Below are 16,487 nucleotides of genomic sequence, written 5' to 3' on the forward strand. Positions count from 1 at the left end.
TCTTTAAGATGAAAATGATGTCATGTGAATCCAGGAAACGGGCTTGGACGTCAACACGCCAAGGAGCCCACGTGCACGCACGTGCATGGACCGTGACCTATAGTCTTCTTGACATGCAGCCATCAAGCGGCTAACTCTTTCACTTAGTTAGCTTGTAATTGATTCTTCCTTTCACTCTGTTTGAGTGTGTGTGGGGGGGCTATAGACGGCCACAAACTATATTAGTAAAGGTCATGGCCGTGCGTGTGTGTGTTTGAGCAGTAATTAATTAGGGAAATGCAGCCCACCTCCACCTAATGAAGACTGATAACCCTGGTGCTATAAAATTTAGCATGTGTCTGTTTTTAGCTTTCCTGGAGGGAATGTTAAAAAAAAACAGCAACGCCACAATTTGCAGTGATGTTGTTCATTCTCAAGACAAAAAAGTGTTTAAGTAAATGTCGCTGCCTGTTAATTAGCTGTGCAACTATAGAACTGCAGACATTTTTGCACCATAACTTGAGTTGCAGAAAAACAACCCTGAAAAATTTACTTAGCAAAAGACTTTTACTGAAGTCTTCTTGTGTGTTTTATGACGGAGTTGACGCCCCCTACTGGGCTCAAGGAATACAACATCACACAGGCCGAAATAAAGAGACACACAGGCAGCCCTTTTACCTCCTCCCCAACAAAAATACACATAACCTGGCATACACAGAGGCTTAAAGTGACTCTTGATGTCTAACGATCCACCTGACGGGAGACGGGGGGGGGGGGGGGGGGGGGGGGACGTGTGGCCGCAGCCACCCAGGATGCCGGAGAACTCTGACCCGTGACAGTTTGAGGGTGTGTTTAACCGCAGCAACTCTGACCACCCTGTGGGCCTGCAAAGAGTAACCGTCGCTGTGCCTGATCATATCCAGACGCAGGAAAAGTGGGGACTGGAAAACACAGGGTCTTTAATTCTGAAGTTTGGAACCATCAGCTAAATTAACTGTCACGTCCCATGTCCGATTCTCGACAAAGTTCCTTCAGATGGACTGTAAATCTAGAAAAAGCATCTGGAGCAAGGTCCACCCGTAGAAGGTTAATTGATAAGGGTGACCCGAGAAACGATTACCATTCAGTGGGGAGTGAAAGGGCGCTGTCAATCACTTGTCTGCTTGACCCAAGTGATCGCAGGCTGGAGGCCCGCACGGTCAATTCCTGTGTAATCTGGACTACGGTCGGATATAGCTTAATCGCTACCAGGTCAAAAATGTCATTCCAAAGATATCCTCATAAAAATGATTCCATCGTAGGCCGCAGGAGTGACAGCAGCAGCTTCCCCATCCCATTAACCCGGGACAACAAAGAAACATAGGGGGTTTTCCCACAGAATGCAGTTTGGGCCTCCACTTGCTGATGGGGCCGCCCGCGAGGGAGGTCACCTAATCGCCCTGTGGGGTGGGCGAGACAAGGGGGGGGGAGGGGTAGGGAAGGGGATCAACTTTAAATTTGTGCTGATGAAAAATCAATAAAGCGGTAATTGCTTGGCTTATCAGAGTGCAATGAAACAAATCTGGAGGAAAAGGCTAGAGAGAGAGACAGAGAGAGAGCTAGGTTGGGCTTCATTGGGCCAAGGCAAGGAAAAAAAAAAGGTCTTCTCGTGATAATTAAATCTTCTCACACTGATTTTCTGCCAAATTTATTTCCCCTGGGACCATAACTGTGATTTAGTGCTTACAAGCCTTGCATAACAAATCATTTCAATGTGCAGGGAACCACAGACCTGAATGAAAAGGGAGGAGAGGGGGTAAAAAAAAAAAAAAATCAAAAAAAGAGAGATGGCTGGACTGAATCTGTAGCACTATTCATGTCTAAATCAATCATTATTCAATCAGGAGGGGAAAAATGAAATAAGTTTAAAGAGACCTTAAAAGCGGAATCATAATTGATTGTTAGGGCGCTCTCTTTAGCACCGCGCGGCTAAAAACAATCCCTTTAATTCTGGGAACTAATAGAAGCCGTAAAACCAATGAAGTGTCGGCTCAATATTCCTGACTGTTCCTGGCATGATTGTGTTGAACATAATAACACAACAAATAAGGCCATTTATCCAAAGTAACGACAGGAGATGAGGCTAACTCCGCCAATCAATACCAGGTCGATACAAAACAGATTTTCTTACATCAAAATCACCAAGACAGATCTTCCTTCGGCACAGAGTGCACAAGAGCAACACGCCGCCTCCCCGGAGTCCTTGGCTGGATCGCATAGCTTTAAAAGAAGGTATAACGCTACTCTTCAAGAGCATGCTGGGAACTATAATTATAGCCGAGTATAATTCCGACGCTGTTTATTGAATCTCCGTGTGTTTAGCTAATGCGATGAGAGCGCGGACGTGTTTACCAGCGGGTGAATTTCACCGCTTGTCCTTCAAGTAGCCACGATGGACGGTGGTGTGGCGCGCCACACCGCGGCCCCTTGTAATTAAAACATTTAAAACACCCTCCCACCCCGGTGCTCCTGTGGTGTGATATGGGGGTCACGCGCCTGTAGATTCTAATTTGCGCGTCATTTGTATTCATGACAGGCACGTGCTAAATATTTAACAGCAGCCTGGCAGGAGTTTTTGTATTGTTAGGCTTTCCAGGTCAAATAATTTGATTTCAAGGCAGATTACATTAAGCATCAATGTCCAAGCCAGCGCTCTCACTTGCCTCTCATTTCCTGTCTTTTATTACAGCCGAGATAGGCCGCAACTGAAGGGATACGGCTTGGGATTGTACAAGAGCTCGTTATCCAGGGATTGGTTGTTATTTTCAATTAGAAAACGGGATCGCGTCGTGCATCGTGCACTTTTGTATTTGGGCTGCAGTTGCAAAGAACAGGAGAGACTTTTAAAACATGCGGAGTCGTGTCTTTACTGGTATTTCGTATCCCGGAGTTATCAAACGCGCATCTTCGCCGCTTTAACCCCGGGGAAAAGACGGGAAAATCCAGACCTGCTCTGGTTCAATGGAGGCCCTGTGGTGATTGACAACGGAGCTAGTTAAATGGTGATGAGGCATTAATGGATGCTAGGTCCAGGAAGTGGGCGGCGGCTGGAGGGAGGGGGGGGTGGTGCGGCTGAATATTTAATGGTCATATAATTCCTTAACACACACATACGGTGCACGCACACAGACAGTTACACACCCAACCCGTGACCTGTCCTACACACTGCGTAATTAGGGAAACAGTCCTATCGTTTAACAGCCAAAAGAGCAAACCATAGGTATATATTCCCCTAATGATATGGGTTAAAGAGCTATTATAGGTCTCATTAAAATATATGATCTCCCAATCTGGTGGCGGTTTTGAGGTAATGGGGGGGGGGGGACAGCAGCATAAGGAACTAAAATGCAAACTGCAGCCTAATGTCCAGTTCATACCTGCATTCATCTGTATGCAGCCGAGAGGCTGCGCAAACCGAAGGTCCCCCCCACCAAAGTTTGTTGGTGCACGGAAATGAGTCGGGGTTAACAAAAATTCAACACTGAAATATCAGGGCAACAGGTGCGTTTATTAGCATTATACTCTGGAGGAAAAATTGCGCATGAAAAAAAGCAGGGGGAATTTATAAGAGGTGCGAACGAAGCCACGCGGGGGGAGACGGCGCCACTCAGACGGTACGGAGATCACACATTGATTTAGGACTTAACCTGCTAGCATGTTTAAAACGGAGCACTTAATATTAAAATAAAAACATTTGGAGGCGAAAAAGGCCTAATATGAACTACACGCTACTCTATGAAGCAAAAACTTAATTACATGATAATTAAGTGATTGGTCAAAATTGATTAGCATTAATTGCATTATCGAGGCGCCAGTCTTTGGTTTTAACTCGATATGTGTAATTGTCCCATAATGACACCACTGCCAATGATTTGTGCAGAAAGAGAGACAATTAATCAAAAAAGTGCGACTGAAGTACTGACCCGTTGGCCATTTCTCAGTGTGAAGTACGCTAGTATGGACTTGCACACGACCCGGAAGGATGGACTTCCCTCCACTGCTGCTGCTGCTGCTGCTGTCACTGGCTGAGATGAAATGCATCGTGGGATACCTAGCTGTTATTACTGTCTGGGGAATCTAAAATGTTCTACTAGGTACTTTTTAGGCATTGTCTCGGGTTGAGGGAAACTTGCTTTCCTGGGTAATTTCGGTGGAAACCGGTTTAAATCCCAGGTAAACGATAAAAGTTACTGTAGTGGAGGAGGGGCTGTAAACGCGCCCTCGTGCTCCTTAGCACACTTCTTTGTCTGTGTTGAACTCAAACCACACAAAGTGGGAGTAACAATCCTATTAAAACAGGTTCAGAGGCATTTTATCTCATCACTTTGACCCATTCCTGCCCAGTATTGACTGAAAGGACTAAACAGTTACTGTATTATTGTTTTTAAGGACGTCTTTTTCATGCATCTGATACATATCGCAGCCCTCTCTCTCTCTCACTCACACACACACACGCACACAGTGGCTGTTCATTACGAAGTGCCAGTTTAACACTGAAGCTCACGCAACCTCCCGTTTCACACTGGCAGTCGGTCCATCCGATATTTGGATGCGCTGAGCTGTCTAAAAGACTCCCGGGCAAACACATAGCATCTCTCGGTTTAATAGCCTAAACAAGGCAAGAAACTAACAAAGAAATCCTCCACCCCTCTCAGTCTCACACTCTTTCATATCACATGTTCCCTTTTTCAACCACTAGCATCATCTGGCTGCCCTTTACCAGAGAGCCAAAACACTCCTTTCAAGTGAACACTACTTTGTTAACTGATGACCACAGGGGCAGTTATTGATCCTCTCCTCTCTCTTGGTTGCTGATAAAAATCGCTGTTTTCTCACAGGGCTCTGCTGTGTACCGCCGCAGCTCCTCTACAATAATAGCTTGCATATCATAGCTTTCACATGAATCAGATTTTGGTGGTTTCGATTAGGGCTCGGCTAACTCAAACGCGCTGCCAGTCTGGGATGTGGATCTATTTATGAACGAGGAGTGTAGGTGGTTGTGTTCTTCGCTTCTCCCCTCTGTTCTCTTTAAAGGTTTTCTCATTTCAGTTGACTTAGCGGTTCAAGTGTAAACTTTCTAGTTGTGTTGACCTCCGAGTGGCCCTGCGGGGAATCGGGAGACCCCCGGTGATCTGTTGTTTAGCAGCAGCAGCAGTGGCCCACCTCCTCCCTGTTAGCTGTGCTGGGAGGAAGGGCAGAGGATGAAGATGGATCTGGCTGGTTCTGCTTGTGTTGGTGTGGATTTGTGACCGCACCACTAACCGAGACAGTAACAAGGGATCGGGGCCACTTTTAGAGGCGCTCCAAGACATAAAGAAGTGCCCGAGAGGGGCGGTGATGGCAGATGACAGCGAATGGAGGTGGGAAGACAATGGAGGAGGAGGCAGAGCTAGAAGGCCCCATTTTTCCATAAGTGTTTGTATATATAATAAGGAAATTGTCAACAGAAATTGCAGTCAACATCATGTGGATTTCCACATTAGCGCAATTTTTCATGACTCTAGGCTACGAGGGAAGAACTCTGGAACGCATCTTCAACAAGAAAAAAAAACTAGATTCACAATCACTCTGCCTGTGGTGTCTGTAGAAAGAACATTTGGGACCATAAACGCCTCATAGGAGGGAAAAAAAAAGCAGCGTGAACGGTGAGCCTGAAATAAAAACACAATGATATACCAAAAAGGTCCAACAGAGAGACGGAAGGAGTGAATCCTTCCTCGAATTTGGGGGCAAAAGCATCAGTGCACAGCTAATTAGTTTCTGATGGTTGGTCTTTCATTGGGCTAAAAGGTCAGCTGACTTTAAAGGTCACGCTACCGTGGATTCGCACTGCTAAAAAGAAAAAGAGTGGTGAGAAAATGCAGCGATATAACAAAACCCACGGTGGAACAAACTGCCCCTTTGCCCGTGCCTGCCGCGCGCGCACGTCCGTCCGTACAGCGCCGCAATTGGTATTCCAGTTTACGTCACACCTGGGGTCAGAACAGGGGTCATTACTCTATATAAAGACTTTTATTACAACAACTGACTCCTAATTTAAATGTGCATCAAGTTTCTCCAGGATGAGATTTACTGCCTGCAGTGCCGAGCACATTTTTGCTTTATAAATCTCCTGGACGTGCAAGCGCAGAGGCTGTACCTGTCAGCACGTGCACGTGTGTGTGAAGTATAGCTGAATAATAAAGGAACAATTGTTCCTCAGAGCACAAGGACGCCTTTGATTGTCCTTACAGTTAATGAGCACATAAAATTTGCTAACAGCAGGCTTTAATGTCATTTTTGTCAAGTATGAAAAGTTGAACATTAAAAATCTTAATTAGTCAAAATCTTGACTTGATGCAAATGATGAATTTGGGCATTTTTGTTAAATTGCATGATAACTTTTTAGTAATAATGATTTTTTTTACCCAATTAAAAGTGTTAGAATTGCTACGATATTAATTAGCTCTGATGTATTCATTAGCACATGCACACGCACGCACACACACCATAAACTTACCCTGGTTTTCTTTTTTCCGGGCCTCCTCTTCTCTCTTCGCTATTTTAGCTTTCAGCACCTCGTCCGTCTTAGCTGAAAGAAAAAAAAAATGTTACTGTAGATGCGATGCAGCAGGTCTTCTATTCCTTTTATCTGTAAATTTAATATTTGTTACTGCCTTTGTTGCACAATGGCATCAGTCTTAAACTAAATCCACTCAAAGATCATTTTAGGGGAAATGCAAATATTTGTTGGCCAAAAATACTTATCACAGGGAAAGCCCGGAAAAAACAGGACAAACATATCAACAGAGCAGGAAGCGTTCAATACGTCGACATAAATATTCGTCACGCTTTGTCTGGTGCTCCTCCGCAGCCCCGTTAAAGGCGACACATCTTTCTTAAAGGTGTTTATCGTCAGCGTAATGAAAAGCTTAAAAGCAAACGATGCGGAGGGAGTTAACACTCGTCAGGGCGTCTCAATTCCCCCTTTCCCCTCCGCTGCTCAGCCTGAATAATCAAAATGCTAAGCCACATTAAAAATATAATGCCATGTATGGCAGGACTATCAATACTGCCTCTAAATTAATTACATTTCCGTTGCAGCGCATCATTTATTTTGCGGCGTTCAGGCCTCTGTGGAGCCATTTGCCTTTATTGCTATCTTACTTGGTTGATGAGTAAGCTGTGTAAAATTGAGTCTCCAATATCATTACGCTTAATGACTTTAAACTTTGTGAGAGGAAGAGGGGAAAAAACAAGGAAGAGAGGAAGCCGAAGAGAGCGGGCAGAGGAGAGACTACGCTCGCCGCTGCTTTTTGGGGAAGTTTACACAACGTGAGAGTGGGCGTGAGTGTGCCTGGATGTTTGTGTTGGGGGCACAGTCGTGGGTGTCCAAATGTGGTTTGCTGCATCACTTTCGACACCTGCGTGCGCACGTTTGGATCCGCTCCTCGCCCGTTTGATTCCGCGCCGGGAGGAAATGAGAAGGCGACGCGTGCGCGCCTGTGTGTGTGTCTGTTGTCTGTGTGATGCAGGAGGCCGAGGGGTCGAGCTGGTCTCACTGTGACAGAACTGTTGGGTTGTTTTGTTCAGTAATTGGTGGAGACAAAGAACCCGTCACACTGCCGTTATGGCTGGTTAGGTCTGGAGATTCCACATCTTTACTAACAATAACTCTACATTGATGACTAAAGCCACCTCCGTTTCCCTGTGTGTGTGTGCGTGCATGTGTGTGTGGAGACAAATAAATGAATACTTGTTTTTTTTTTACATCTTGAATTAGAAGCAACCACTTTTAGATCCACAAATAGAAAATTACCATACATTTTAGAATAGTTTGTGCTTTCTTACTGCATCCAATAAAGCATTTAGTAGACATAAAACCAAAAGATTCCTAATTAATTATATTTATCTGTGAGTTTAATTAAAAAAAAAATATATGTCTGCTAGTTTCCCTGTATACGTGTAATTGTGTGTATGTTTTCGTAAATGCGACATCACTGTGTAGCACCTGCAAAGTGAAGACAGTTTCAGGAGGTGAGGACACTTTATTGGTCCCCACAACTTCAAAGGTCTGGGAAATGAAATGTGTCTATGGTTACTTCACATCAATAGAAGTACAAGTGCGCGCATTTCTGGACATGCTGCAAATTGAGTACCAACATACATATTCTACTAGATAGGTAAGGACATTTTGGGGAAGATTGGCCATTTGGGCTGGTCCTCCCAACTTCAAAGGGCTGTTTCAGGGTTAAGACATGCTGTTAAGGTTAGGGTTACAGGGTGAGCTGGATAATGTATTACATCTATAAAAGTCCAAACATAATTAATTGTGTGTGTGCGTGTGTGTGAACTCCTTTCTGAGTTCTTCATAATGTACTCGGGGCTAGCGAGACGAAGGTAGGAAACAGAGTGAACTGCGCAGGGGGGAATGTGAGGGTAGAAACTGGGAGGACAAGCTGACAGATCAGGTCCATGAAGGAGAAATAAAAAAAAAAAGAAACTTACAGTGAAAACTAACAAATGAGCCAGAAATGAGAGGAAAAGCCTCATCTGTTTGTGCACAAACAACAGGAGCGATTTGTCGCCTCTTTTTTTGTTTCCGTGTTTATCCCTCCACCTCCATCCGTTCATCCCTCCCCCAACAGGGTCTCTCATCCTCTCTCTCTCTCCTCTCTTTCTGCTTGCCCTCGCCCGCCCCTCCCCGTTCTAATGCACGCTCTTCCTCCTCTTGCTCATCTCTCCAGTACACTGTGCCTGGGGGCGATAGCAGCAAATCAAACTGTTTATCCATCTCTCATCAGTACACTGCCTCACGGGGCTTCTGCCCCCTCAAAACAATGAAAGTAGGCCTGAGCACGGAGCCACGGATGGGATTTAATTACATCAATAAGCAGTTTATCATTAAAAAAGGTACATTACAAACAGGTAGGTTGCAGTACTTTAATGCTGTGCACATAATTAAGACATATTACTTTAATGTTGCTGCAGAATATAGAGCGTTTTACTTAAATTAGTGCATCCACTTCATTTTTGTAAAGTGGTTCATAAACAGCAGAAGAGGCCAGTCACTTCATTTTCACTTCGTTCCGTCTTTGTGGACCAACGGCGGGAAGCTTGGGCAGAGACCGACGGTGAAATCGCATCGTGATTAGGGGTGTAATTGCAGCTCAGGGGCCCCGGGGGGGAAGGCCGTGTGGCTCTGATGGCTCCGGTAGATGTTTTGAACTCAGCGGCGGAGGGTAGGAACGCCACAAAGAGGAGGGGAAAAAGAGAGAAAAGCGAAATTGGGAGGCAGAGACGGGCTGCCAGAATGTTTGCAAATGTATTTTATTTCTCCCCTCCTTTCAAAAATCTACCTTTCTACCGCTATTCTCCTCACTGGGGCTCTCCGCTCCTCCCTCCGACATCCTTCTTCACTCCTCTCTCTTCACTGTCCTCCTCCCTTGGCAAGATTAGCTGGGTCTCGTTAGAGGGGAAATGTAATAATGCTCCCACCAGGTGGAATCGGGCCCGCTCCATTATCAGCCGGGAGATGGATGGGCCGTGTAGGGCCGGCGGGGGCCACGAGCGCACGCAATTTAGATTCAATAAACTGGCAAAGCAAGACCCCCAATCTGATTTATCTCTTACACACCGCCGATGCTTGCTGCTACAATGCTGATTCCCTATTACCACTCAGAGAAGGACTATTCATTGGATGTAAGGCGCGGCGGTCGGAGAGGCTCGTCGGGCCCCCGGGACGCCGGCAAAACAGATATAGCAGAGGGTTAATACGTTTACACACAGATAAGCAATTAAATCTAAGGCTGAGGTGAGTTATAGAGTTATTACGGAAGGATGGGGGCAGAGGGTGAGAGAAAAAGAAGGAGAGAGGTGTTTTTCAACACGCTAGCTGGGGCCTAAGGCTGCTGCAGCAAGTATTAAAAGTCATATTACAGAGTTCGTGAGGCGAGAGAACAAGAGAGGAGCAGCAGTGGGCCCACACTGGTCAATAAACACAACACTCACAAACAAGCCATGCTCAACGCAGAGGGCAGCACAGCAGTTATCCACTTAGACTGTGTGCCAGAATCGGACAAAACACGTTGGACTAGATATCCGTATGCAGACAAAGCGGCCCAGTTGGCGACGGTGGGTTCTGTTTGGTTCAGCTTGAAAACGTTGAGGTTTAGAGGGATTTACCATTTTATAGATGAGTGACGCAATTGTCATTTTAAGAACTCTCTGCTCATGTGCGAACTCATCACAAATGAAAACACCTCTCCTGATCGGAATGCTTTTGTTCCAGAGGGACAGCGCAACATGCGGCTAACATCTTACTTCAGCCATCAAATATGACTGTGGGTGGTGCATTTTACATATTTAAACACGTTTTTTACAATACAATTCAAAAACAAACTGCTTCCCGAGTACTGAGAAGAGGATGTCTGAAGGTTATGGTTGGGATATAACTGTGTATCAACTGAACTACTGACAGAAATTGGCTGCAACCAGAGGTTTATTGTCCTCCTGGGTTACACAAAACCTGGGCTGAGATCACATTAACTGTACTTCAGCAGTTACACTGGAGCTGAGAGCAAACTGAAGTGATAGAAAAGTACTGGTATATAACATTGCATCAGTATGATCAAACAGCTTGCAGTTGCTTTATTCTGTGATCTCTCTGTGAATAATAACAGCTTGGGCAGCTCAGCATCATGATAAGTGCCCTCCACATGACCTGACCTTTGTACCTTCAGACTATGGGGTCCAAGAGGTGCAGAAATGCTTTCTTCTTTGAGGCAATTAAGTTGAACCATGACACAGATGCCTGCTATATCTGTTGATACGGGTGAAATATCTACAACAGGTGGACAGGGATGAAATGGATCGTGGGAAGACGCGGTTCCGAAATCGGCCACTAGGTGGCAGAGCACACAGGCGACACAGGCAGACCGCTGCAGTCGGCGCTTGTTGTGCCCAGACAGAAACGGTGACATGGACGTGAAAATAACCATGAAACAACCCTTTACAAATACAAAATGAATATGAACAGCTGGCTGAAAAACAAAAACAAACAGTGAGCCTGTGCAGTCTGAACAGTTACTGCATGCATGACTTTACCAGGATACAATTGTTGCCATCATGTATTGTTATTGTTATTAAATGCAAAAATTAATACAATACACTAAATCAAGGAGGAATGAGACAACCAGCGAACAGACTTTTTTTTAGGGCCAATATTTGCAATTGCAATAAAAATGCTAATCCATGAAAGTGATTTACTTCAATGCAAACATTGCACACATTTTGTTTTTCTTGTCTTTATTTGGGTGTGTAATACTTGGGCTAAAGGCAGGGTTTTGGTTCTTGATTTCAGTGAGAGGATTAAAAAAAAACCATCACTTTTTAATAATACACAGCCACACGATCTAAACCCCTGTGCTCCTTAAAACACACCAGGGTTCATGTCGTTTTTTTCTTCAAGTAAAATGTTGCAAAAGGGTGAAAACAGGTTTTATTTGTGGAAAAGAGTAGGGTCTTTTGTATGGTAGTGGGTGGCTTGGGTCCAGAACCACAGCCTGCCCTTCAGACCCAAGGGCAAAAACGGATCCCATGACTCTGCAGCAGCCTCATCTGTGCGCTCCGGAGAGGTGGAGGCCCTGGACCCTGGGCCAGAGAGGAGCTACAGGAGAGGTGGGGAGGAGCAGAGGCCTCCAGCGGTTGGGGAGAGATCTGAGGGGAAGGTTACTGCCATGGGCTGCACGCACATATACATGTAAACTCACCTGAGAAATACACACACACACACACACACACACACACACACACACACACATACAAACACTCAGACACACACACACACGCCATGAAAGCCTGAGGGAAGAACCCGACAACAAAGCAACTATAACGCAACCACTGGGTCAAACAAAGTTCAAGCGCTTCATCTCACTATGGAAATACCTCATGTTAATTGTAAATGCCTTTCAGGAATTATTACAGCACATGGGCATGTTTGCTGTGGAATCACAATCATTTTATTGGATAAAGGAAAAAAGAGGAGAGACGTCTTTGAAAAGAATCCAAAAGTTCCATCATGAGGAATTCACTCGGACGGGCATAAACGGTCTTGGAGGAGCAATCAAGAGCGAATCCATAATGCAGGGATCACGCGGTGAAATATTAAGCATGCCTGGGGCCTCTGAATGACATCTCAACCTCAACTTTAACCTTGCCATGTCTTCACATGCCGCGGCCTCTTTTCCTAATTTATTTTTCATTTCATTCGTCTCCCAAAAATTATTTCTCTTTGGAAATGAGTCACAAGCGTCCAATGAATCAATATTAATTCATGATTTAACTACACATGTAAATGTTGTTATAATAGATCTCTCTTCCTTTGATTGCTGTCATAATTTTGTTGGTATGAATATAATCCCGCTGGTTGATAGCAAGTGCCTGTAGTCTGTGGCATGTTCTCAATAAACACAATAAAATGTCCAAAATGCACTCTCCAAAACCCGACTTTGACTCTGAAGATTAAATAAGTCAATAAAAACTTTGCTATTCTGAATAAAGTACAGAAATGCAAAAATATGATCCGTTGTGCAGGCGCATGTGTGTGTTGCATTTCTCCATTTTTTGCACTGTGAATGCACTTGAGCCTGCTGTTGAATCGAGGAGAATGGGCTGTGGTCCCCCTGCTGAAAACTGGTTGGACGCCATTGTGCAGGCGGAGATGGGACTAAACCTATCAGGACCCTCACGCGTGAAAGGTAAACAGGTGCCGCTGATCGGTGCGCTGAAGCAGGGCGGTTTGAAAGGGCATCCGCTCAGAAAAGAGAAGTAGGAGAGAGTCAGGACCCTGGACGCATCAGTGGGCCTCAGCACAAGTGAGCACGCTACAGGAACAAACACACGCAGCACAATAGACACCGACTTGGTGGTCTCCACTAGCATTTGCTAGCTCCGTAGCATCGCCATAACAAATGATGGGTCACGACTAGTTATCATAAATCATAAATAAGTGAACTTCAAATTATGGATCCCGAGGCTCAAGATCGCCAACAGGCATGGACTGCAAAAAAAAAGAAGAAAAAAAAAGCTAAAAATGTAGAAATTTGTGCAGGGAAATATTTGGAAATGAATACAAACATGATGAAAGCAGCCAGACGGTGAGTATTAGAGAGGCCGGGCTGAGAGTGGCACCAGGGAGGAGGAGAGATGGGGGAGGCCGTCTGGATGTAGGAGGGGTTGAAGCGCGGAGAAGGCGAGAGATATTGGACTAATGACAGCTCCGCCCTCCAAGGCACCCTGTCCCCCCTCCATTCTTTCTCATCCCTTAATGCTTATTTATATCACTTTGCTTAAAATATTGATAATCAATTAGCGCTACGTCTGTTTTGCTACAGAATCTGTGTCACGGTGTATCGCTCTGTCAGGGCCAATTCGACGCTCATTCAAAGTTCATTTTTTCTTGGCAGCTCTGCGCCTTTGGAGGAGTCATTACGTGGGGAACATAGCCCGGGGTGCAATCACCTATTCTCTTTTATTACTGGGGAGATGGAGAAGGTGAGAGAGATTATTAGAACTTTGGAATGATCACAAAGCTCCACGCCGCCTGTCAGATCCCCCCTACGTGTAATTCATCTGGCTTCACCCCCCCTCCACACGCACACACACACACACACACACACACTCTCCTCGCCCCTCTGTCCCCCCCCGGCTTCAGCCAGGGGTTTGGCCGCAGACATTATTCATGAACATCTGCAGCATGCTGAATATTCCGCAACCTCCATCGTGATGAAAAGGGAGCTGCCCCTTTGACTTGAAAATTAACATGCCGGCACGGAGATTACGGACGCACCGGTTTTAGTCGAGCGGGGCCACGCTGGGATCCGAGGTGCTGGGGGGAGTGGTGGGCTGAGCAGGGAAGAGGAAGCAGGACAGGAAATGACTTCAAAGACATGAAAAAAAAACAAAAAAACGACTGATGTACCAAGAACATAAAGGTGCACCTAAAACAGGTGTTCTTACTCCAGTTGTCCTGGTAGACAAATACAATTATGTAATTCTGACAATGACAGAGTCTCACTCAGCCTGTCACAGAACTCCAAGGCCAAAAAAATGCCCGACCTCTTTTATTTCTTCCCCATCAGCAGCTTTGTTAGATCCATTCAAAAAGCAGCCTTAGCAAACTTAAGGAGCAGCCTTAGGAATCATCAACTGCCAATGATCTCGATCGATGGACCATTTTAACTGTGTATCGTGGGGCACCTGCAACTGCATGGTTCTTTATGACAGACAGGCTGTGTCCAACACTGGTGGACAGGGAGACTCTACAACCTGGTGTCTTCCTCGTGTGCTCTGACTGATCAGCAGGCAGTAACTGTAAAAAGAGCCTTCACTTCTATCAAATTATTATCAGATGCTTCACTGTGAGCTTTCTGTGAAGGCCCGCTTCTTTTAACACCATATAAACAATATCCTTCACGTGAACAAAGGTTACAAGGTTCAAGGGCGGAAGTAGAAAACTTCCACTCTGTACCTGCTGTGTTTTGGGGATGTGTATTTAAATAAAAGGTGATGATCAGTACTTCCACGCTGTTTGTGCCATAAAGATGGACCTTCTCTACACAACATAAAGGCCCTCTCGGTGTGATGGTTGAGTAGATTATACCGTGTTGTATAAAGGAACATTCCTATTATTGCGATTCATGTTTCTCATCTGTCTGCAAAAGTGAACAGAGGAATAATCGGTTGTTAATCGGTTAAACCAAAGAAAAAGCAAAGATATTGGGAGTTTATCCTGCAGTGCTCTCAGTAAACACAGCAAGCCACGCAGAGGGAGACAGCCAAGAAGAAAGGGCAGAGACGGGAATGCAGACAGACACGCCGAAGAGAAAAAAGCATTTCGCACTTCTGAAAACAGGGAGCGGTTGGAGGCTTCTGACATGGGCTGGAGTGGGACTTTGGCACTGCCTCACGTTGATTATAAATGGCAGACTAAGTTCTCTCTGGCAGCCGAAACCAAAATGGAGCCTGACAGCTTTGTCAGAGAGTTTGAGCGGCTCAGTGGCAGGGCAGGAATTGGGATGATTTCATCCCTTTCATCTCCAAATCGCCAAAGTGCGTTTCTAAAAACCACTGTTGTGATAAAAGACATAAAGGGGAAACCTGTTCGCATGAATGACGAGCAATTACGACGATGAAGAACAGCAGAGGAGGACAAGGAGGTCTGAGGGAGCTGAAAGCAGAGCAAACGTGTCAGGAGACATGAGAGCTGTCTCCAGAAAACAGCAATATTAACAAAAACACCCTCCCAGCCAGAGAATCACCCCTCATTGACCTTTGACTTTCCTAATGGGAGCTGATTATGAACACTGACTATATTAAACAGGGCACTTGTGCAGCCAAAAACATTAGCTTTGAGTTTCCTTTACAGCTGACCTAAAAATATGAACGTTGGCATCAGTTCCACAGGCCGCTTCTCTTCCATCTGACGAGAAAATAGCAGCAAACAACACAAGCCTACAAGATGTTTGTACGTGTGTGTGTGTGTGTGTATCTGCTGATCACCGTGAGGTTTATTCACCCTCATTTTTTTCAATTTACAGGATTTGTTTCTGTCTGTGTGACAGTGAGGGGGGACGCTGTTGAAAATTAATCTTTATCCCTGTTTTGTTGCGTTGCCTCCTCCCTGACAATGCATGTCGGCAATTAGCCGGCCAGTTTGGATCCGGGCTTTTCAGCGGATGCGTCCGTTTGCCAACGTTTGCCTTTTGTTCTCGCCGTACAATGCCGCCCACTCGCCCTGTGTCTCTCTCCCTCTCCTTGCCGTTCCCCACCTCACACCCACACGAGGTGTTACACAATCTATCCAAATGTGCTTCACTTGAGAACCCCATTACTTAGCCCCCGTTGTTTTGTTCAACACAATTAAAGGAAGAGGCCCTTCAATGAGAACACAGAGAGCCTCTCTCCTCCCCTCCCCTCTCGCTCGGTTCTGCGTCGGCTCAGGAGTAACGGGCCAGGAGAGTTCTCTTAATTTGCCCGGTTTTGTTTGCATATGGGCTTAGTTTGGGCTCATTTGAAAGTACTTGCAGCCGTGCCGCATGCCCTGTCTGCGTAAACTTCAGAAGAGCATTCAGCGTGCACACACAGGCAGCCCGGCGACGTTTGAAAGGCTCGAAAGGTTAAAGGCCACCGACTCTGTTATCTCACTAAGTGCCGACGCTCGACAAAAGGCCGATGAAAACTCAAAGGCTGTTTCTGTAACGAGCAGCTGATCGGTCCTCTGCAGACAGGCCGGTGATAATTTCAGGCTCTGGACCAGCAGTTCAAAAGAAAGAAAGGCAAATGAAAGAGAAGGCGGCGAGTCGGTAACGCTAACAAGTCGGTAACAAGTTCACTATCAGAGGGTGTGACCTCGGGTACGGTCAAATTAAGACTCAACTCTGAGAGAGATATTTTTGAAATTATTTCCTTCTAGTGTGAGAAATCAACAC

At 45.5% G+C, this 16,487-nt stretch overlaps 1 protein-coding gene across 1 annotated transcript in view; it reads right to left on the minus strand.

Annotated features, from left to right (window-relative positions):
- Nucleotides 1–16,487, minus strand: part of rsrc1 (arginine/serine-rich coiled-coil 1) — a 78,600-nt gene that overhangs the window by 10,114 nt on the left and 51,999 nt on the right. Inside the window, exon 7 of the mRNA XM_011608412.2 lies at nt 6,518–6,589. Coding sequence (XP_011606714.1) covers nt 6,518–6,589 — 72 coding nt within the window. The remainder of the gene's footprint in view (nt 1–6,517; nt 6,590–16,487) is intronic.

The sequence above is a fragment of the Takifugu rubripes genome, chromosome 11 (assembly GCF_901000725.2).
Source record: "Takifugu rubripes chromosome 11, fTakRub1.2, whole genome shotgun sequence".
Classification (NCBI taxonomy): Eukaryota; Metazoa; Chordata; class Actinopteri; order Tetraodontiformes; family Tetraodontidae; genus Takifugu; species Takifugu rubripes.